This window comes from Heptranchias perlo, chromosome 24 (assembly GCF_035084215.1).
Source record: "Heptranchias perlo isolate sHepPer1 chromosome 24, sHepPer1.hap1, whole genome shotgun sequence".
Taxonomy (NCBI): Eukaryota; Metazoa; Chordata; class Chondrichthyes; order Hexanchiformes; family Hexanchidae; genus Heptranchias; species Heptranchias perlo.
Genome location: NC_090348.1, coordinates 17283232 through 17306680, shown reverse-complemented (window position 1 = coordinate 17306680; position 23449 = coordinate 17283232). Strand labels below are relative to the sequence as shown.

At 43.3% G+C, this 23449-nt stretch overlaps 1 protein-coding gene across 1 annotated transcript in view; it reads left to right on the top strand.

Moving 5' to 3' along the window:
• The window catches only part of LOC137341481 (mucin-2-like), an 81236-nt gene that overhangs the window by 6586 nt on the left and 51201 nt on the right, over positions 1 to 23449 (top strand). Inside the window, exons 2-16 of the mRNA XM_068004586.1 lie at positions 2999 to 3067; positions 4297 to 4525; positions 5757 to 5874; positions 6892 to 6970; positions 7147 to 7238; positions 12067 to 12265; positions 12410 to 12535; positions 15455 to 15575; positions 15684 to 15822; positions 15970 to 16062; positions 16151 to 16223; positions 16309 to 16446; positions 18678 to 18833; positions 20831 to 20925; positions 21754 to 21880. Of these exons, the coding sequence (XP_067860687.1) occupies positions 2999 to 3067; positions 4297 to 4525; positions 5757 to 5874; positions 6892 to 6970; positions 7147 to 7238; positions 12067 to 12265; positions 12410 to 12535; positions 15455 to 15575; positions 15684 to 15822; positions 15970 to 16062; positions 16151 to 16223; positions 16309 to 16446; positions 18678 to 18833; positions 20831 to 20925; positions 21754 to 21880 (1854 nt within the window). The remainder of the gene's footprint in view (positions 1 to 2998; positions 3068 to 4296; positions 4526 to 5756; positions 5875 to 6891; positions 6971 to 7146; positions 7239 to 12066; positions 12266 to 12409; positions 12536 to 15454; positions 15576 to 15683; positions 15823 to 15969; positions 16063 to 16150; positions 16224 to 16308; positions 16447 to 18677; positions 18834 to 20830; positions 20926 to 21753; positions 21881 to 23449) is intronic.

Genomic DNA, 23449 nt, shown 5'->3' with positions numbered 1-23449 from the left:
TTTATTTTTTGTTAAAGTCACATTAAATGTTATCATTCTCACCACTACTGCCACGTCTTGCCCATCCTTGATCGGCTTTTGTGATAGGGCCCTTTCATGACCTTCACCTTGAACGGCAACACTTGACACACTTGATGTCACCCATTGGGTCACTTTACAGTGGGTGTATGTGTAGTTGCAGGACTGTTCTGTGCAGGGAGGGGTGGTGGATGCTGGTGTGGGTGCTGCTCTTCCCAGGTGGTGTGAGGACTGGAGTCTTCAACTTTCTGATATTAAGAGATCCGTTCACATATCAGTGACTCCCTGGCCTCACGAGCAGCCAGGTGAGCCACTGCTCTGCTCATGGGTTCCTCCTTCTCCGCCTCCGCCTACTCCTCCTCCTCCTCCTTAATGTGGAGGCAGATGTAGATGGGGCCTCCTCAAGCGGCACCCCACTCTGTTGTGCCATATTGTGCAGGACACAACACACAACTATAATGCGTCCCACTCTGGTGCATATTGAAGCGCTTCCCCCAGATTGATCAAGGCACCTAAATCGCACCTTGAGCGGCCTTATAGCATGCTCAATTGTAGACTTGGTGGCGATGTGGCTGTCGTTATATCGACGCTGTTGCTCGGTGATGGGGTTCCTCAGAGGTATCATGAGCCACATGTGCAAGGGGTATCCCTTGTCCTCGAGGAGCCAGCCCTTACAGGTGTTCGGTACATGGAAGAGCCCCAGGATGTTGTATTCCCTCAGAATGAAGGAATCATGACAGCTGCCAGGGAATCTTTTGCGGTGGTCACAAATGAGCTGAGCGTTGATGGAGTGATACCCCTTTCTGTTGATGAACAGTCCTGGCTCGTGTGGAGGTGCTCGTATTGCTATATGGGTGCAATCGATTTCACCCTGCACTCATGGGAAGCCAGCCACAGAGTGGAATCCCACTGGCGTCTCCGTCTGGTTGAGGTCGTCCATGGGGAAGTTGACGTACTGCGAGGCCTTGCGAATCAAGCCTTATGCACTTGTGTGCAGACGACTGAGAGATCCCGGTGATGTCCCCGGTGGCACACTGGAATGATCCAGAGGCAAAGAAGTTGAGTGCAGTGGTGACTTTAACTGCGACGGGTAATGAGATGCCACTCAGCCCAGCCAGGAGCAGCTCGGCATGAAGGATGCTGCAGATGTCTGCGACCACCTGGCGACTCACTCTGAGACTCCGTAAGCATTGCTGCTTAGAGAGGTCCAGGAAGCTGAGCCTTGGCCTGTAGACGCTGTGGCTAGGGTAGTGCCTCCTGCGACATCGCTCTCTCTGTTGTTGCCCTCTGCTCTTGTGCAGGTCCCTGTGGCGCAGCACTGTGTTGTGGAGCTGCAAGTGGCGGAGGTGCACACCGTGCCTGGCGAGGCTGGTGATGTTGCTCATCCTCGGATATAGTGATGAATGCAACCATGGCGCCCCCCCCAATCCTGTTGATGTCTGTTTGAGGGGGTCCGAAAAGTTGGTAAATATGTGTGAACAGGAGAATTTCTGAGTGGAAACTAAGAATTTTTAGTGAAAACACAAAGATCTCCCTTCTAAAAGTTTGTCTTGAAAGAACTTAGTGCCCTGCTGCAGTAACTCACCTTTTAATCCCAACTGTCAAACAAGTACTTGAATGTCCAACTGGCTGCTGGCTGAAACACGTCTCTTGCAACATGGAGTGTTTTCCACAGCACGGGAAACACGCTGAGGCTGAATGAAAATCGGTCCCCTGCCTCAGTAACTATGAAAGAGTAACTATGAAATCAACTAGTTCAAATACCTCAACTATCTAACGAACTGTCTTAACTGTCATGTGGGACTTCCACATTCGTGAGGTGCGCACGCACGCTGACGCGTCAGTGGGGAATCCGGAAATCGGCGGGTTGGAGCCGGCATCCAAACCCGTTCGGGATTTCCCCGATTTTTGGAGCCTCCATCACACCCGCACGTGGATTCTAAAATCGGGGCCATTGCCTTTTGGATGAGATGTTAAATCGAGGTCCTGTCTCCCTGCTCAGGTGGAGTTAAAAGATCCTAGAGCACTATTCAAGGAAGAGCAGGGGAGTTGTCCTGGCGCCCTGGCCAAAATTCATCCCTCCAATACAACAGTGACTAACTTCAAAAGTAATTGATTGGCCGTGAATCACTTTGGGACTTCCTGAAGATGTGAAAGGCACTATATAAATGCATTATTTCTTTGTGTTAATAAACAACATATGAACCTTTGGATTGCTGCTGATAAGTTATCTCATTGGAATGCAATTATACTGCTGGGGCTGTTGAGTCGGTAGCTTTTTTAACAACCCTGATTTTCTTGGCGAATTTTATTTTTGAATTTTCTTACTGAGACCTGTACTATACTTAACCAATTCAGTGCATCCAAAATTTTTCAGGACCTGCCCCCCCCACCTCCCCCGGGTCCCAATCACTAAGAAGGACTAAGTTGCTGGAATGGCCTGAATGGGCATACTGCTGCTCTGCATGGAAGAGGAAGAGGGGCAGCAGACACAAGAGGCTCCGAGAGTGAGGCACCATGTCAAAAGACAGCACACATCTTTTGACACTCGTGCTATTACCCCTATTGGTGGCGCTGTATTTGCAGTTGCTTTACGGCTGTTTCTAATGTCCAGCATAGACACATGAATGCTCCAGGAAATTTGGGTGTAAGGTCCTGTCAGTAAGGTCGCGTGGAAGCCGGTGTAAATTTCGGCCTAATTTCAGCGTAAATGAGATAGAGGAAATTTCGGGTCTAGTTTCTTCTTTCATTTGAGAGCTATCTACAAGATTAGGCTGTAGTTAGGGGTCCAATGCACTGTTACTTTTCCTTCAACTTTACAGTTACCTGAAAATAACATCGGGATGAATAAACGTTTATGTTGTTAATCTGCCAAAGTTAAAGTGGCGATCGGGAGAACCCAGCAGAAAGTCGTGCCCCCCCCCCCCCCGTGTGTTACTTGTATATCTAAGCCTAATTTAGATATCTTCTTCTGAACCAGATTTGGATGGCTTTTCCGAGAAGCTTTCCCCCACCTCTTTGGAGGAAACAACATCAGGTGGCAGCAGTGGTAAGTATCTTCTTATAGAGATGTATGACCTTTTTAAATTGTAGTTTATTTAAAATTTGTATCATAGAGTTGTCAGTGCTGAGAATTAGAAAAGTTTTCCACTCTGGGTATTCAGTTCAAGTATCGAACACTCCCTGATTTTAATATAGCGCCGCCAGTTGCAGTCAAATTCCCACAACGTCCGAAAAATATCCCTAGTGTACAGTGTGACATTTCATCTTCCCCACAGGCCATTCTTAGAAGCATAGAAAGTTACAGCACAGAAGGAGGCCATTCAGTCCATTCTGGGTCCATTAACCCAAAATGCCATTGGCCTTTTTTATGGTATTAACTACCTGCACTCGCACTTTCAGAGAATTAGGACTTAGGAATAAAGGAACATTGGAACAGGAGTGGACCATTCAGCCCCTCTTCCACCATTCAGTTAGATCATGGCTAATCTGTACCCCAACTCTATTCACCCGCCTTTGGTCCATATCCCTTGATACCCTTACCTAATAAAAATCTATTGATCCAAGTCTTGAAAGCTTCAATTGACTCAGCATTCAAAGCCTTTTGAGAGAGAGAATTCCAGATTTCCACTACCCTTTGTGAGAAAAAGTGCTTCCTGATTTCACTCCTGAATGGCCTAGCTCTAATTTTCAAGATTGTTCTCCCTTGTTCTGGATCCCTCACTAGGGGAAATAGTTTCTCTGCAATTCTGCCCTATTGAATCCTTTTAGCATTTTAAATACCTCAATTAGATCACCGATTATTATTTAAATTATTTAAACCCTAGGTTTCTTTATTTACCCACATCATTGCATGTATACTCCCATTGCTTGTTCTTCCTCCCACAATTTATTACCTCACACTTCACTACATTTAATTGCAACTGTCACCTGTTTGCCCATTTTGGTTAACCACCTATGTCCTCCTGAAGTCTTTTACAGTCCGCTTCACTGTTTTATAAATTGGGGCTGTTGAACAGAAGAGATTATGAGATAATTTGATAGCGTTGTCTCATACCTTCTGGTGTAACTATTAGCAAAGTCGTTTAATAGCACTTCTTACCTGCCAACGCATTCCTCCTGTGCAGTGTTGAGATACAGTGCTCTCTCAGGACATAGATAATTCAACAGACAAGAACAATACCTGGATGAGTGTACAATATGATTCGGTTACTGTACGCAATGAGTACAGGCCACTTCTTTCCATCACCATCTGTTCGTATTTCAACTGTTTTTCAGGATTTTGCAGCACTTGGGGAAATGGAGCATTCAGGACATTTGGTGACAAGTTTTACCATTTTACATCAACCTGCAACTACATTCTGAGTCGCCATTGCAAAGGTGGCACAGAAGATTTTAACATCCAAATCCGCCGAGGGTCAAATGGCAATCTGGAACATGTATACATCCAGATAGAAGGTGTCAAAATTCTTGTGGTGAATGGGACAATTACAGTTCAGGATGCAATGTAAGTTTTGTCCGTATCTGCTTTTAATTACAAACTGTTTTATTGGTTTGCTATGTTTTTAGTCTCAGTTACCAACCTGTCACCTAACATTTCAATACCACTGGTGTTAGCGTTTAATATCAAATTGACTTTCATAGAAAATAATTTTTAAAATCAAAGTGCAGAACATGAATCTTTATTATTGACTGTACTAATGGATGAGACACAAGCATCCTGAGATTTAAATTCCCATTTAATCAGATACTGCCAAGATACTGTTACATTATAATGTATAACCGTTTCTGTAAGGGGTTGTCTTTCAAAGCTATACGGGTATTATTATAACGAGTAATATGTGATGTAGATTGTTTCTGATCACCAGAGGCAACCATAATGATTGTACGAGTAAAGTGTGAACTGTGATAGTCCATTGACATATCTGTGATTTTCTTCATGATATTTGTAAGCAATGTTTGATTTGTATTAAGCTGTGAGGAATACTTTGTTTGCAAAGTGCATTCACTTTAGGATACCTTAGTGGTTCCTCGCTATCATTTCAAATCACTTCTATTTGCATGGGAGTATTCATGGGAGCACCAACCAAATATGACAGTATACAGATGGTAAGCGACATGTTGGGTGCCAAAGTGCCATGCTATGGATGTTCACAATGCTTTACATGCTGAGTTCCTGAATTAGGCTTTGTGGAAATATTAAGCAGCAGCCATGCATTTATCCACGGAGGATGGTGATGGAAATAATGAGCCACCCTAAGCATCTCACCACACCTCCTAGGAACTATTTTCAAGGAGGCATTCCACTGCTGCCTTGACTGATGAGATTGTGCAGTATAGGGAGAACTAAGAGTGGGAAGGGGAAAACATACCTTACGAAGGGGAAGCTTCACCATGAAAAAAAGAAAAAGATGGAATGAAATAAGGGAAGTTTCCTCCAAAAATATCAAACTTGAATGAGGACTTTTTATTCATGTGCAGGATTTATGGGGGTTGGATGCATAAGAGCGTGTGTGAAGGGGTTGATAATAATCTTGTGAAGAGTTTGTAGTGCTTTGTGGGGATGTCATGTGACATCACTCTGCTCCAAATTCCAAATGTACAAACCAATTTGAAGCAGTCTTTACTTGTCCAAAATTGAATCTTGTTTTGTGTATACTTTTATGAGATGCCATTTTAATTGTTTTTCATTTAAGTTTACAATAACATTTTCATTCAACATTACCTTTATTTGATAGAATAAGTCTGCCGCATCATGATAAGGTAATTGGCATCTATAAACGTGGAATTTACACACAACTGTCAAACAGGAAACATACTATATCTGTGAACTGGAACAGTGAAGATGCATTATGGGTAAGATAGTTTTATTAGGTAACTTCATATTCATTTTTAATGTAGTTTTACATTTATTTATCCAGCGGAGTAAACAAATGACAAATAGCACATAGTATTTGTGATTTTCTTCGGTGGAAGAGCAATGTGTGTTCTTTTGATAAAAAATATATATTGTCAGGTACATTAATAAATGTCTGTTTCTCAAGGATTGGTTTGCTATTAGTCAACAATTTTTAAATGAAATAACAGGTATATTGAACAAATATCTAGAAGTCAGGTGGAGACAAAATCTCTAGCACCATCCAAGAATAGGTTGGACCCTCAACTGGGGAGACTGTAGGTTTCCATGGAAGGAAGAGCTAGATGGATTGAATGGCCTCCCTCATTTAAATTCATCTTTGTGATTAATACAACTGTGAGCTGATAAAAGATTCAGATGATGTCCTAGTTACCAGAGTGAAATTTCAACTGTATGCAACTTTCTTCCAAACTCCATTGTCAGGTTACAGCCTTGTAACTTACCCTGTGGTAGATATACTGCTTTTAAAGGAAGTGTATCATACTGCTGGGGCGTTTTTAGCCGGGCTAAACGTCCAGGACAGGCAGAAGCAACATGTGTTAAAACTGCCACAATTGCAGTTGGGGAAGACTTTACTCCCCACTGGATACTATCTTTGTGTTTCTGTACAAATATTCTTTAGATTGATTTATTTTTTAGACCTGGAGAATAGAAAACTCTTCCATTTTGTGCATTGAGGATCAGCATCAAGTACTCCTGGATTGGAAATGGCAAAGGCCAGATGGATTCTAAAATTCCTACTGCCCCAACTCCAGAAGTCTACCAGCATGGCATGTTTTCCAGTCGCCATATCAGTCATCCTATGACCTCCCTGACTGAGATTGTCAATTTAGTAGAAACAAGTACACTAGAGATAGAAACCAATTGTTTCTTGTACATTCTTTGGACGATTTGGAACTGCTAAGCCATGCTCTTTCAAACATGTGTGTAAAACTTTGCATTTCTTTTATTTGTAGATAACGCTTGATGATAAATATAAAGGACAAATGTGTGGCCTTTGTGGGAAATTTGAAAAAGACAACAGCAGCACTTATGGTAAAAACAAAAAAAAATGGCTATTTTCTTGCTAGACTGAATCAGGTTTCCAGTGATGTAATTGCCTGTTATGTAATCTGACAGTCTCAATGAAACTTCTGACATGTGTATTATCATTCCAGTTGATATCATTTATTGAGCTCAATTATTATGTCTCCATGCCTTTCTTTTTATAGGTTCAACTTTTTTTGATGCAAATAAGCTGGATGTTTTGGGCCACACATGTTATAGAAACTCCATTACAGGCTCATCATGTGAATCAATCACTGTAAGTTTATAACCAGAGACACACTTAGAAGTAACTATAGAGATCTGATGGTAAAATATGTATCTGTAGAAATTACACTCGCTGATATTAGCAGACATTTGTTTCTCGTTTCTCTTCAGTCCACTCATACTGCCAACTCTAATCACTTTTCTTATTGTGTACATCTCAGTTTACTGAGAGAACATAATAGACATAATCATAGAAGTTTACAACATGGAAACAGGCCCTTCGGCCCAACATGTCCATGTCGCCCAGTTTATACCACTACGCTAGTCCCAGTTGCCTGCACTTGGCCCATATCCCTCTATACCCATCTTACCCATGTAACTGTCCAAATGCTTTTTAAAAGACAAATTTGTACCCGTCTCTACTACTGCCTCTGGCAGCTCGTTCCAGACACTCACCACCCTTTGAGTGAAAAAATTGCCCCTCTGGACCCTTTTGTATCTCTCCCCTCTCACCTTAAATCTATGCCCCCTCGTTATAGACTCCCCTACCTTTGGGAAAAGATTTTGACTATCTACCTTTTCTATGCCCCTCATTATTTTATAGACTTCTATAAGATCACCAGTAAACCTCCTACTCTCCAGGGAAAAAAGTCTCAGTCTATCCAACCTCTCCCTATAAGTCAAACCATCAAGCCCCGGTAGCATCCTAGTAAATCTTTTCTGCACTCTTTCTAGTTTAATAATATCCTTTCTATAATAGGGTGACCAGAACGGAACACAGTATTCCAAGTGTGGCCTTACTAATGTCTTGTACAACTTCAACAAGACATCCCAACTCCTGTATTCAATGTTCTGACCAATGAAACCAAGCATGCTGAATGCCTTCTTCACCACCCTATCCACCTGTGACTCCACTTTCAAGGAGCTATGAACCTGTACTCCTAGACCTCTTTGTTCTATAACTCTCCCCAACGCCCTACCATTAACGGAGTAGGTCCTGGCCCGATTTGATCTACAAAAATGCATCACCTCACATTTATCTAAATTAAACTCCATCTGCCATTCATCAGCCCACTGGCCCAATTTATCAAGATCCCGTTGCAATCCTAGATAACCTTCTTCACTGTCCACAATGCCACCTATCTTGGTGTCATCTGCAAACTTACTAACCATGCCTCCTAAATTCTCATCCAAATCATTAATATAAATAACAAATAACAGCGGACCCAGCACCGATCCCTGAGGCACACCGCTGGTCACAGGCCTCCAGCTTGAAAAACAACCCTCTACAACCACCCTCTGTCTTCTGCCGTCAATCCTATTTTGTATCCAATTGGCGACCTCACCTTGGATCCCGTGAGATCTAACCTTATGTAACAACCTACCATGCGGTACCTTGTCAAAGGGTTTGCTAAAGTCCATGTAGACCACGTCTACTGCACAGCCCTCATCTATCTTCTTGGTTACCCCTTCAAAAAACTCAATCAAATTTGTGAGACATGATTTTCCTCTCACAAAACCATGCTGACTGTTCCTAATCAGTCCCTGCCTCTCCAAATGCCCGTAGATCCTGTCTCTCAGAATACCCTCGAACAACTTACCCACTACAGATGTCAGGCTCACCGGTCTGTAGTTCCCAGGCTTTTCCCTGCCGCCCTTCTTAAACAAAGGCACAACATTTGCTACCCTCCAATCTTCAGGCACCTCACCTGTAGCTGTCGATGATTCAAATATCTCTGCTAGGGGACCCGCAATTTCCTCCCTAACCTCCCATAACGTCCTGGGATACACTTCATCAGGTCCCGGAGATTTATCTACCTTGATGCGCGTTAAAACTTCCAGCACCTCCTTCTCTGTAATATGTACACTCCTCAAGACATCACTATTTATTTCCCCAAGTTCCCTAACATCCATGCCTTTCTCAACCGTAAATACCGATGCGAAATATTCATTTAGGATCTCACCCATCTCTTGTGGTTCCGCACATAGATGACCTTGTTGATCCTTAAGAGGCCCTACTCTCTCCCTAGTTACTCTTTTGCCCTTTATGTACTTGTAGAAGCTCTTTGGATTCACCTTTGCCTTATCTGCCAAAGCAATCTCATGTCCCCTTTTTGCCCTCCTGATTTCTCTCTTAACTCTACTCCGGCAATCACTATACTCTTCAAGGGATCCACTTGATCCCAGCTGCCTATGCATGTCATATGCCTCCTTCTTCTTTTTGACTAGGGCCTCAATCTCCCAAGTCATCCAAGGTTCCCTACTTCTACCAGCCTTGCCCTTCACTTTATAAGGAATGTGCTTACCCTGAACCCTGGTTAACACACTTTTGAAGGCCTCCCACTTACCAGACGTCCCTTTGCCTGCCAACAGACTCTCCCAATCAACTTCTGAAAGTTCCTGTCTAATACCATCAAAATTGGCCTTTCCCCAATTTAGACTTTTAACTTTTGGGCCAGACCTATCATTCTCCATAGCTATCTTAAAACTAATGGAATTATGATCACTGGTCCCAAAGTGATCCCTCACTAACACTTCTGTCACCTGTCCTTCCTTATTTCCCAAGAGGAGGTCAAGTTTTGCCCCCTCTCTAGTCGGGCCATCCACATACTGAATGAGAAATTCCTCCTGAATACACTCAACAAATTTCTCTCCATCCAAGCCCCTAATGCTATGGCTGTCCCAGTCAATGTTGGGAAAGTTAAAGTCCCCTACTATTACCACCCTATTTTTCTTGCAGCTGTCTGTAATCTCCTTACATATTTGCTCCTCAATTTCCCATTGACTATTTGGGGGTCTGTAGTACAGTCCTATCAAAGTGATCTCTCCCTTCTTATTTTTCAGTTCTACCCATATAGACTCAGTGGGCGAACCCTCGGATATATCCCCTCTCACTACTGCCGTGATGTTCTCCCTAATCAAGAACACAACTCCCCCTCCTCTCTTACCTCCTGCTCTATCTTTTCTATAGCATCTGTACCCTGGAACATTGAGCTGCCAGTCCTGCCCCTCCCTTAGCCATGTTTCAGTAATCGCTATAACATCCCAGTCCCATGTACCCATCCATGCCCTGAGTTCATCTACCTTGCCCATCAGACTTCTTGCATTGAAATAAATGCAGTTTAATCTAGACTTCCCTTGGTCTTTGCCCTGCTTTCTCAGACCATCTGTCCAGTCATGTTTTGTGTACTCTCCCTTACTGCCTTTTGTTTCTGTCACCACTTTACTTTCCACTGACTTCCTGCATCGGTTCCCATCCCCCTGCCACTTTAGTTTAAACCCTCCCCAACAGCACTAGCAAACACTCCCCCTAGGACATTGGTTCCAGTCCTGCCCAGATGCAGACCGTCCAATTTGTACTGGTCCCACCTCCCCCAGAACCGGTTCCAATGGCCAGGAATTTGAATCCCTCCCTCTTGCACCATCTCTCAAGCCACGTATTCATCCTAGCTATCCTGTCATTCCTACTCTGACTAGCCCGTGGCACTGGTAGCAATCCTGAGATTACTACCTTTGAGGTCCTACTTTTTAGTTTAACTCCTAACTCCCTAAATTCAGCTTGTAGGACCTCATCCTGTTTTTTACCTATATCATTGGTACCTATATGCACCACGACAACTGGCTGTTCATGTTCACCCTCCCCCTCCAGAAATTCCTGCAGCCGCTCCGAGACATCCCTGACCCTTGCACCAGGGAGGCAACATACCATCCTGGAGTCTCGGTTGCGTCCGCAAAAACGCCTGTCTATTCCCCTTACAATCGAGTCCCCTATCACTATAGCTCTGCCACTCTTTTTCCTGCCCTCCTGTGCAGCAGAGCCAGCCACGGTGCCATGAACCTGGCCGCTGCCACCTTCCCCTGGTGAGCCATCACCCCCAACAGTATCCAAAACAGTATACCTGTTTGAGAGGGGGATGGCCACAGGGGACCCCTGCACTACCTGCCTGCACCTCTTACTCTGCCTGGTGGTCACCCATTCACTTCCTGCCTGTACTCCCTTTACCTGCGGTGTGACCAACTCGCTAAACGTGCTATCCACGAGTTTCTCTGCATCACGGATGCTCCACAGTGAGTCCACCCGCAGCTTCAGCTCCGAGATACGATCGGTCAATAGCTGCAGGTGGACACACTTCCTGCACACATGGTCGGCAGGGACACTGGTAGTGTCCATGACTTCCCACATCTTGCAGGAGGGGCATATCACGGGTGCGAGGTCTGCTGCCATGACTTGCCTTAGCTTAGTTACCCTTTTAAATTACGTTGAAATTAGAAAATGTTAACTATACTAGGGACCTAGGTTCACTAAAAAAAACACTACCTGCTATAAAAGCTGCTTAGTTTCCCAGCTCTTCGTTTAAACCAATGCCCTAATTTAGAGAAAAAAAACAGTAATACTCACCAACCAATCACTTACCTGCTGTCCTGTAACGTCACTCCTTGGTTTTCTGTTGTTGTTTTTGATCCGTTCAGGTCCGTCGCCGCTCTGGCCTCGGGCCTCGGGCCGCCGCTCTTTTATCCCCGCTCTCGGTCTCTCTCCTCTGCTCCCGTTCAGGTCCGCCGCCGCTCTATCAGTTTGGAAATAAACGTTTTCCCATGCTGTACCCAGCGATGCACACTGAACTGACTCAGCATCTATTCCCAGTCCCTCAACTCCATTTTTTTTCAAATTCTAAGAAGAATTGTTTATATTTTTCTTTTGGTCCTAATTCTTGCATAGAACTCATCAACTGTTGATTATATAATGTTGGTCAAAATAAACTCACTACACCAAATTATGTAATTTTTATAACAGATAAGTGCACATCTTTTTAGAGTTTAGCAAATAAATGTGACTCTATTTTAGTAATATAATTTCTCTTGTTATGATTTTTCATTCTCAGCAATGTGAAGCAATCTCAAATATGTTCCTGTCATGTTTTGACAACTATCTGATTGGACAATACTGGAAAATGTGTCAGGCAGATGTCTGCAGCTGTGAAGGATCAGGGTGCGCATGTGCTACTTTTGCAGAAATCGCACGGCAATGTAATAAAGAAACCTTTTTGTACCAGAAAAATTGGAGGACACAGACAAATTGTTGTAAGTAGTTTTCTTCCTATCGGAGACAAAAAAAATTAACAATTTTTACTTTCAAATCAAACATGATTTCATGTGTTTATATTTTGTAACTCAACAGTGTTTTAAATGCTCAAAATGGTAAAATCAACAACTTTTCCTTCTCAGCACTGCCCACCTGTCCTGCAAATCAGGTTTACAAGGAGTGTGGTCCAGCCTGTACTCCAACATGTACCGATCCAAATTCTCAACAACAGTACGATCAATGTGTGAATACGTGTGAATGTCCAGAAGGTAATTATATTTAAATATATTGACAGTTCTGTTGTTTTCTAATGTAATATCACCTATTATTTAATTTGACCCAATTCTTGTGACATTGTGAATTAACTTATGAAGAGTCTAAGAAATATAAATTTATTCTGATTGGAGAAATACTGGGAGAAGGGCAACCATTCACACAGCAGTGGAGGGAATTGAGGATGCAGATGTAGAAAGATATTTTGTGAAAAGCCAGGACGTAAAATCCAAAGATATGATTATAGAATGAAGATGTCGCCAATGAAACTTAAGGAATAACAGTTCTGGAACTTTTCGGATCGTGATCTTGGCGGTTATGCTGGGATCATGCCTAGGGTTGCCAACTCTAAGGCATTCCTGGAGGTTTGATTACGTGACGTTCTGACCACATGGCATTTGACCATTTGACATCTGATCACGTTACACTTGATCACAAGCCCCCATTCCCCAGTCTTCCCCTCTCCCCCGAGCTACTGTACCCCAGTCTCCATCGCTCCCCCATTCCCAGTCTCCATCTCTCTCTCCCCGAGCCCCCATTCCCCAGGCTTCATCTTTCCCCCAGAGCCCTCATTCCCCACTCTCCTTGTCTCTCCCCAAAACCCCCATTCCCCAGTCTCCATCTCCCCCCCCAGCCCCCATTTCCCAGTCTCCCTCTCACTCCCTAAACCCCCGTCTCCCTCTCACTCCCTAAACCCCCAACTCCCAGTCTCCCTCTCTCCCCAGTCCCCATTTCCCAGTCTCCCTCTCTCTCCCTGTGCTCCTAATTCCCAGTCTCCCTCTCTCTCCCTGTGCCCCTAATTCCCAGTCTCCATCTCTTCCCCCAGCCCCCATTCCCCAGTCTCCATCTAATCACCCTCGCCCCTACACACCTGAGCCTCTCCCGATTCTGGTAGACTCCTGGTAATTCCAGGGGGGTTGGGAACACTAATCATGCTGGATGGTGCCCTCCAACACTGATCCCACTGGAGTTTGCAGGATCAGTGAAGGGCATCTTATTAGCATGAGTCAGGTGGGCGCAAGTACCACTTTGGATGCACCTCTGGTGCCTGCCCATCCTGTCGGGAGCTCCAGCAACTGCCTGCTCATGGGAGGGTGTTGTCCAGACACCCTACACAACCCTGGCTATGGTCCTATTGGCCCCTGAGCAAGGATCTACCCCCCCACACACACCATGATTCTGTCCCTGGCTGTCATTTGCCCCTGTCAGGTAAATAGAAGTTCCACCCCTTACAAAGCAAAAAGGAAATTCCTGGAAATGGGGGAGTCCTGACACAACTGGGTCTCCACTGTCTTCCTGGGGGTTCTGCTGGAGTTACAGCAGGAAATCGGTGGGACCCCTATGGAATTTCTGCCCCAACATTTAGAATCTTTTACTTGTGAATAGACTGCAATAAACTGACTGTTGAAGCAATCAAATGGGGATTCGATCAATTACTAGTTCAGCAGAGAGCAAGGGGATATGGGTTTGAGGAGAAGAAAGATGATAAATAGACAGGTCAGGTCTTGAAAAAAGTGTGGTTGAACTGAGTAGCTTTTCTTATCTTTCCGTAACTGTGGTTATTTGAGATGTTTTAACAAAATAATTTTCCAAGCAGATCCTTTTTGGGTTTTATGTGATGTAGGGCTGGATTCTTCTCCCAGCAGTTGTGTTCTGGCAGGGTAGGATTTCCAGCCCCTCTGATACTGGTTCCGGGGAGGGATTTGCACTGCCAAGAGGAAGCCTGCCAGTGCTCGGCTGCAGGATCCCAGCCGGATTGCCAACGCAGCACCAGACGAGGCAGATGGCCATTTTAAGTGGCAGAAGAGTTCTTAAAATCAGGAAATTGGCCATGGCAGAGACCAAGGCCTACACAGCTACACAGTTAGATTGGTGGGGGCCAGATTGGAGGGAGAGGAGGCTGGTACAGAGCCCTTTCCCTCCATTGGGGACCTCAGGGCCATTGTTACTGCTTCACAGGGCTTACTGCCAACTTCCACATTGTGGTCCTGGGAAGCAGTGGTCACACAGACAGACGTGAGGAAAATCTGCCGATGTCCTGGGCTTCAACCCCTGCATCATTGTTATGCAGTCAGGGTTGGGGGTGAGGAAGGGGTGGCCAGTGGCAGTCTCATCGAGGGTGGGGGGAAGAGAAATTGAGGTCAGGGTGGTGAGGTGGCGGTAGGCCTCACGACCCAATTTTCACTGCTTTTTTAGCATTATCCCACCTGATTTTGTGGGATAACAGAGGAAAACCCAGCCAGTAAATTCAATCCTGTGGTCTAGTAATTTTATCTTGACAGTGCAGATTTGATCCTGTTATTCTCATCATAATAGCCCCTTGATCTTTCCTGAGCTTTTAGAGGGAAGTGTGAAGTGGCAATGGGCCACTTTGGCAAGGGATGGATGGAAAATCAATGGGTGAAACAATTCAGGGCATTCTCATTGGAAGTCCAGTGTTTCAAGAACTACCTTACCTATCTCTGTTTTTTTTTGTTTGTTGTTTTTTTTGGTGATTTGTATATTCTGTGAGACCTGGCAGGTAACACCTGTCTGTCTGCACACTGATTGCCTTGGCAACGGGCAGTTGAAAAAACTGTCTGTACTCACCAAGCATTGTTCTGTGAATTATAAATGCGACTTCATTTCGAGGATTTCATTTCCACATCGTTCACCTGAGGAAGGAGGTAGCCTCCGAAAGCTTGTGAATTTAAAATAAAATTGCTGGACTATAACTTGGTGTTGTAAAATTGTTTACAATTTTCTAGATGCAAGCAGCAATACATCAATTTTCTGTCTGACATTAAAAATCATGTATTGTTGAAATAATGCCAGAATAAGAAAGTCACATGGTATTCTGTAACTTTAAATAAAAGACATGTACTTTGTCTTGTTGTGAATAAATGTACTTAAATACTTATTTTATTTATTTTAAGGCAAAGTTCTTGATAACATAAGAGGCACGAACAGATGCATCAACAAACTGGCATGTCCTTGCGAATACAGTGGAGAGTTTTATCATTCTGGCGAGATAAGAAACACTTCGTGCCAGTCATGGTATGGTTTGCAGTGCAAATCATTTACTTTCTACCACTGGAATTTTCTGGGTGGGGGGCGTTTGTGATGTCAATTATTTTGGTGACAATCCTCTTTTTTTCTTCACAGCATTTGCAAAAGAGGAAAATGGTCATGCTCTTACCGCAGCTGTCCTGGGAGATGTAAAATTGAAGAAGCAACTTATTTTACATCATTCGACAACAATTGTTATAGTATGATCGGAGATTGTTCGTACTACGCTGTTTTTGTACGTGAGGCTCTATCATATTAGCTGTTATAAAAACTGACAAGTTTTGAATTTATTAACTATAAATCGATCTATTTCGGAATTCTGAGTTTTAAAATTCTATTTTTTAAAATCTCTTCCCCCCCCCCCCCACCCAACCTAAAACAGACAGAGGACTGGACCATCAAAGTAGAGATCCGACAGTGTCAAGTAGCTTTTAAACAGACATGTTTGCAGCGTGTTACCTTAACTAAGAATCAGGTGAGAATTGATAAAGCCATTTGTTTTTATACTTCAGTTCTGTGAATATGTTCTTTGAAATGACACAAGTGCACATTTTTTTTTATAGACCACCTACGTGTTCAACAATAATGGCAAAGTATATTCTGGTGGACATGAAGTTGTAATTCCATTGAAAACAGGTAAAGTATGTTTTGTTCTGTTCTATGAGATAGCTAAATAAATGGTTAAAATTGATTTGAACCAGTACTTTTTTTCTTTAAACAGATGAAATCATAATATTTCAGCAGTCCTCAATGTACATTCAAGTCGCAACGACATTTGGACTGAAAATGCAAGTGCAGGTATTTCCTGTTATGCAACTTTACATCTCACTGCCTGTGGATGCAAAAGGAAGCACAAAAGGTATGTCTAAGAAATGCATACATTACATACACTTCTGCACAAATGTACTTAGCCTACAGCTGTGTATTCAAAGGCAATAGCACACAATACCCTGCTTAACACAAATGAGCAGAGAGCAAGGCACATGTAGATACCACAGAGCTCCATCTCCAATTCCAAACTCACAAGGTGTATGGTGGTGAAAGGAAGGGTTCCAAATGCTCGGTGCTGTTTGCTCAGGAATAAGCCTTCAGGCACACGTTCAGGCACCCTTGTTGGCAAACTGAGAGTAATTCATGCATACGGGCTACAGATTTACGTTATCTGTATCGTATTGAAAATCTTATGTCTGCGTGTACTTACTGTCGACAAAACCTTACTTTCAGTTACCAAGTTTTTTTTGTTAGCTCCTTCCAAGTCCCTATGTCCACATTTATAATGGCAATACCCTACGTAAACTTGTCACACTGTAATTACATCCTCCGCCAGTGTCAAGTAGCATCTCAATTTTGCATGTCTCGGTTGCTCAGCCTGTACTGCAGTGAACCTCCTTTGTTCAAGCCAACTCTACCTTTCTGTTTATCAAATTGCCATAACATTAGAAATTTAACTATAAATAATATAAAATCAAAGTATTATATAACCTATGGATAGGAAACAAGGTTTTGTGCACAGGATGTGCAAGCAGATTTAAGATTTTTTCTCTCGCCCTTTTTTCTATCAGTAGCAACGTTCTTGCTTGGGACACTGCTCTGTTTCTCCTCGCCTTATAAGAACATAAAAACATAAGAAATAGGAGCAGGAGTAGGCCAAACGGCCCCTCGGGCCTGCTCCACTTTCCCGCCCGATCCCCATATTCCTTGATAAGCTTAGAGTCCAAAAGTCTATCGATCTCAGCCTTGAATACACTCAACGACTCCGCTTCCACAGCCCTCTGGGGTAGAGAATTCCAAAGATTCACAACCCTCTGAGTGAAGAAATTCCTCCTCATCTCAGTCCTAAATGGCCGACCCCTTATCCTGCAAATATGCCCGCAATTCTAGACTGTCCAGCCAGGGGAAACAGCCTCTCAGCATCTACCTTGTCAAGCCCTCTCAGAATCTTTTATGTTTCCTGTAAAGCCCTGTGCAATTGCAGCAAGACTTTTTTACTCTTGTACTCCAACCCCCTTGCAATAAAGGCCAACATACCATTTGCCTTCCAATTGCTTGCTCTAACTGCATGTTACCTTTCTGTGTTTCGTGTACAATGACACCCAAATCTCTCTGAACACCAACATTTAATAGTTTGTCACCATTTTAAAAATACTCTTTTTTTTTATTCTTCCTACCAAAGTGAATAACCTCACATTTCCCCACATTATACTCCATCTGCCACCTTCTTGCCCACTCACTTAATCTGTCTATATCCCTTTGCATCCTCCTCACAGCTTACTTTCCCACCTAGCTTTGTATCGTCAGCAAACTTGGATACATTACACTCGGTCCCTTCATCTAAATTATTAATATAGATTGTAAATAGCTGAGGCCCAAGTACTGATCCTTGCGGCACCCCACTAGTTACAGCTTGCCAACCTGAAAGTGACCCCTATTCCTACTCTCTGTTTTCTGTCCATTAACCAATCCTCTTTCCATACTAATATATTATAGTACTTCCCTGCGGTTTCAGTAGATTGGTGAGGTTGCAGCTTACAGCCCCACTTTCCCTCCTCTCCACAGTTTCAGCAGCTGCCATTGGTGGCCCTGCTCGGCCTCCCCCACTGGCAAACCTACTCTGCTTTCTCCCTCCGCTCACATTCACGGGTCCATGGCCTATTCTCCATTCTGTTACTCTGCCCCCACTGGTTGCCTTGTCAGCAGCCCATTTCTTGACCATTCCTGTTGGCTCTACTCTCTGTCCCAGCTTTACACTAGGGCTGTGTGGATGGGAGCAGCAAGTTACAAAGGGACAGCTCCATACAATATCATAACTATAAATGATTTTTCAAATCAGATATACAGGAACACTGCCATGTTGAATACAAATGTATATAAAATGCCTTAATTTATTGAAATTTTTGAAAATTAAAATCAATAATATTGCTCCACAAGATGACATCAGCAAAGGCATGTCACATCATCAATTCCCTATCTCCTAATTAAATATTATATATAATATTTTTTGGTTATGTATGTATGTTTTTTCTTCAAACTAGCAAGAATAACGCCTGTGATAACTGCTCTTGTGATGACCTGTATTGTTCTTTTCCTTAGGTTTATGTGGCACCTTCAACGACGATGCAGATGATGACTTTCTATCTGCACAGGGCATTGTGGAGAGTACACCCATTACTTTTGCTAATTCCTGGAAGGCTGAGGACAGTTGTTCTGAACCAAAAATACCTACACCTTGTGTTAGTTCAGAAAATGGTAATGGTCTATTATAATATTCCTTCTGACTACAACAGTAATAGTATTACTTTGTAATCTGTTATTTTTTTACTCCGCCATTAAAATGAATCATCTGAGATCTAAGTCTCAGAATGTTACACTCCTGATGACTAGATGGTTCAGAAAACTGTCCTTTTACCTCTGCCACTGGAGCTTCAACCTAGTGCAGATTAATGGCATGAAGATCTTTTCTCTTTGCTGGCTGCAACAATCCTTTAATTTGGGGTCTCTCAACACAGTGCCTGGAAAGTACAAATCCACAGCGCAAAACTGCTCACAATTCTTCATTCATTGACCAATGATCAGCAGCATCATTCAATGAGGCTGGTTGATTTGGGAAATGGAAACATTCAAATTGGCCCTATATCAGGTGCACTTGTGAAGTTGAGGTCAAGGCACATTGTTGGGGTAAAGTATTGTTTCCATTAGTATTTGAATTGGTAAAAGAATAAACTCAGAATTATTACTAGAAGCATAAGTGGGCACTGAAGCAGAGACAATCACAGTAATTAGGAGAGATTTAGATAAATAACTGAACAAAAAAATTCTGAAGAATACAAAAAAAGAGCAGGGAATGGGATTAGAGTAGATATCTCTGATGTGGAGCCAACACTGGCATTTGCTATCTTTTCACTAACACCCCTCACTATTCTGCAATACATACCAACTGGGACGAGTGATACTTCTACTTTCAGCTCCATTAGCTTTTCCAATAGAATTTATTTTTGAAAGTTTACTTACATTAGTGGCTCTTCTTCTAGGGGTAGAAATTTGGGTGTGTCCATTCTTGGGCATGCGGAGCAGGGAGCACAGGGATCAATCCCTGCACCAGAATGGTGGGGCCCAAGGCACCCAGCAGCTTTCTTTAAATGTGGGGTCGGGAAGAGCACTCCAGCTCCTCCTGGCTCCACATTAAGGTAACTATGTTTCAAAGACTTATCTTGTTGGTAACATGCAGTCCCAAGGGCTGATTTCCTGAGTGCAGCCAGTGCTGGCACCAGCTGCCTCAGGGCAAACCAATCTGGCAATGGGGGTCTCAAACTGGCATTAAGCCCCTTATTTGCAAATATAAAGGACGGCATTTCAGGCGTGCACACTGGACGATGATTTTTTTTGTCCTTTTCCAGTATGGTAGGCGGCACCGTTCCGGCCAGTAATGCGGCAAGTTGCCACATATAATCTCCTTACTCTGCAGCATTTATACCATGTAGATGGTCATGGATGAACTATGATAGTTTACTTGCAGTGAATTATTGGTAAACCTGGCAGTACTTTCCAATATTCATGTCACTTTGAAACCAATCCCAAGCCTGTACCTAGACTTACAAATTAAATTGGATTGCCATCATGCAGTGAAAATGAAACACTCCAACTACTTGCCATACTGCCTTGGTCTTTTACTGCAACAAAATGTATCATAACATCACAACAAGTTCAGATTCTCAAAAGTAATTTGACAAGTTCACAGAAAGGGAAATGCAATAGTATTATGGACAGAATTAGGACATTTCTCAGGTGCGTGTGTTTCAATATTATAGTTATCAAATCTCACCTCAGCTAAGGAATTTATGAATCTTGTGGAACTAATTTCTGGACTCATAGACTGGGGGCATTGGAAAGACCATGTGATAAAGTTATTACCTTATCTACCTAAGCATCAATTTCACACGCTTGTTTAAAAAAAGTATTTCTTACTCTTAGTTTTGCTCACAATAGTCAGCAATTGTACAATTAATTCAATTTTATTATCAACCGGTAATCTGCACCCTTTTTCTCCTCACAAAGTAGAAATCTAAAATGCCATGTTTTCTGTGGAAAAATTCTTTATACGAACAAATGATTCCATGTGTCTTTTAATTTGTACATATGTAAGAAGATTCCATGTATATTATAATATGTTCTAAGAGCTTTTGCTGCAGTCAGGTATTTGGATTCTACCAATAAAAAAATAATCACATCTTGAAATCTGATAACAGAAAACTACGCCAAACAACATTGCTCCCATTTAAAAGATCCGGCAGGTGCTTTCTCCGTGTGCCATTCTGCAGTGGATTACATGAAATATTATCAAGTAAGAATCTTGTGTAAACTTTATAAACTTTGTAAACTGCATCAGCCGTGGCTCAGTTGAGGCACTCTCACCTCTGAATCAGAATGTTGTGGGTTCAAGTCCAGCCCACTCCAGAGACTCGAGCCCAAAATCCAGGCTGCTACTTCAGTGCAGTACTGAGGGAGTGCTGCATTGTCGGAGGTGCCATTCTTCAGATGTGACTTTAAACCGGGGCCCCGTCTGCCCTCTCAGGTGGACATTTCGAAGAAGAGCAGGAGAGTTCTCCCCATGGTCCTGGTCAATTTTTATCCCTCAACCAACATCACTAAAACAGATGATCTGGTCTTTTATGGTGCTGTTTGTGGGATCTTGCTGTGTGCAAATTGGCTGCCGCGTTTCTTACATTACAACAGTGACTACATTCATTGGTTGTAAAAAGTCATGAAAGATGCTATATAATTGCAAGTCTTTCTTTATAAGTAGAAGTGTTGCATAAAGTCTCCAAACACAATCTTGTTTAGTGATATCGTGCACTGACAGCTAATGGAACATCAATCAAATATGTTTCATAATAATTTAGTAAAAACTAATTTTATAGTACATCAACAAAGGATAATGAACAGTGGTTTACCACAAAATAAATCATCCAGAAATATCAAACCACAACGGACAAACCTGAAGTACAGACATTTGGTTTTAAATTATTTTCTAGCTTTAGTTTTATTCACTGTGCGAACTTAGAATAAATAAATATGCTTTGTGGACATAAGTTAATAATAGAATTGTATTACGTACCACTTTTTTAATGAAATATAACTGTTTTAACTGATAACTACTTTATTTATTTAGATGTGTGTAGCTGCTACCTGTGCCTGTGAGAACATCGATGACTGCCTGTGTGCAGGATTGGGAGCATATGTTCATGCGTGTGCTGCTAATGGTATTATCGTGAGAAACTGGAGAAAAGACATTTGCAGTAGGTTATGATTTTGTCTGTCTTTTTAGGAAAATAGAATAAGAAAATCAGGAATAATGGGGGTGAAATTGGACTTGGGCAGGGACATAAAACAGGCGGAATCGCTTTAGTCGCCTGTTATTTGACACGCCCGGTGAATGGGACTAAATATCGGGAGGAGCATATGAAGGGGGCCTGATTCAATACCGTTTGTTTTGCGTCCCTGCCCATGTCCAGTTTCACCCCCAGTGTATTTTCCATCGTGCATAAAAGAACAATTGTCCTTGGGGGAGCCCAGGATTGAGGTAGCCATTGCATGGATTGTGGGAGGGACAGAAGTGTTCTTTTCTCCCTCGATACTTTTTTGTATTCTTACAATGCTTCTCAACAAAGGGGAAACCTACCCTCTGTATCTCTGCTATCATTAGTACTCAGCCTGTGCATGTTTAAATAGCGGACCGACCATGGTGGTATGGTGGTACATGGTGCTTGTGATACTAACAATCCAGTTCTAATTCCTGAGGTCATAATTCAATTGGTCTACTCTGTGGAAACGAATGACAACATCGGTCAGTGCAGCACGAACCATGTCATTTGGCTTGTTTCATTTATTACAAATCATACGAACATACGAAATTGACGAGCAGGAAAAGACCAGCTGGTCCATCAAGCCTGTCCCACACTGACCAAACACTTCCATCCTCCCACCCCCTCCCCCCTGCAGCCATTTAATGTCCTGGGAGAGGCAAAAAAAACAGAAAAGCCCAGGGCAAATAAAGGAAAAAAAGTACTGTGGAAAATTCCTCTCTGACCTCCTCAGGTGATCGAAACCAATCCAGGAGATTGCATTGACCATGTTTTATCCATAAAGCCACTTACCTTCTATATGATGCAGTCTCTGTCCCAGTCAGGAACTTGTCCGGCTCGCTCTTGAAGGCAGAGAATCAGCACCCAGCACACCAGCCGGCAGTGTATTCCAGAGACTCACTACTCCCTGGGAAAAGAAAAACCACCCAACATCCAGTCTATTCCTACTCATACATGGTTTAAACTAATGTCCCCGGCCCTCCCCAATCTGTTAAACTGGAATAATCATATAAACGTGGGCCCCGATATTTCTAGGGAGGCGGGGAGGGAGAGTGTCAGTGGCCGGGAAACCCAGAAATATCAGGGGCGTTTCCCGCCCGGCAGCCGGCCAGATTGAAAGGTGGGAAAGCCTTTGGCACAAGGCAGCAGCCAGGGACAGTCCCCAGCAATCGAGAAGATCGGGGGTCGGTGGTGGGGAGTGGGGCTGGGAACACCGTTGTTGGGGGGGGGGGGGGTGGAGGTGGAGAGATCGTGGGAAAGAGAGATAGCGAGGGGGGTCTGGAGATTGCGGTGGGGGCGAGATCTTGGGGAGGGGAGAGGTAGAGATTGTGGAGATTGTGGGGGAGCGATCACGGCAGGTTTGATTATGGGGCAGGGGAAACAGTCCTGCTCCTCCAGGCCCACAAGCAGTGCTGGAAAAGCATTTACCTGCTGGATCTGGCAGTTTCCGCCTCCCTTCAGCTGTCGGGTTTCCAGAGCCCTGGGAAACCCAGCCCGCAGCCA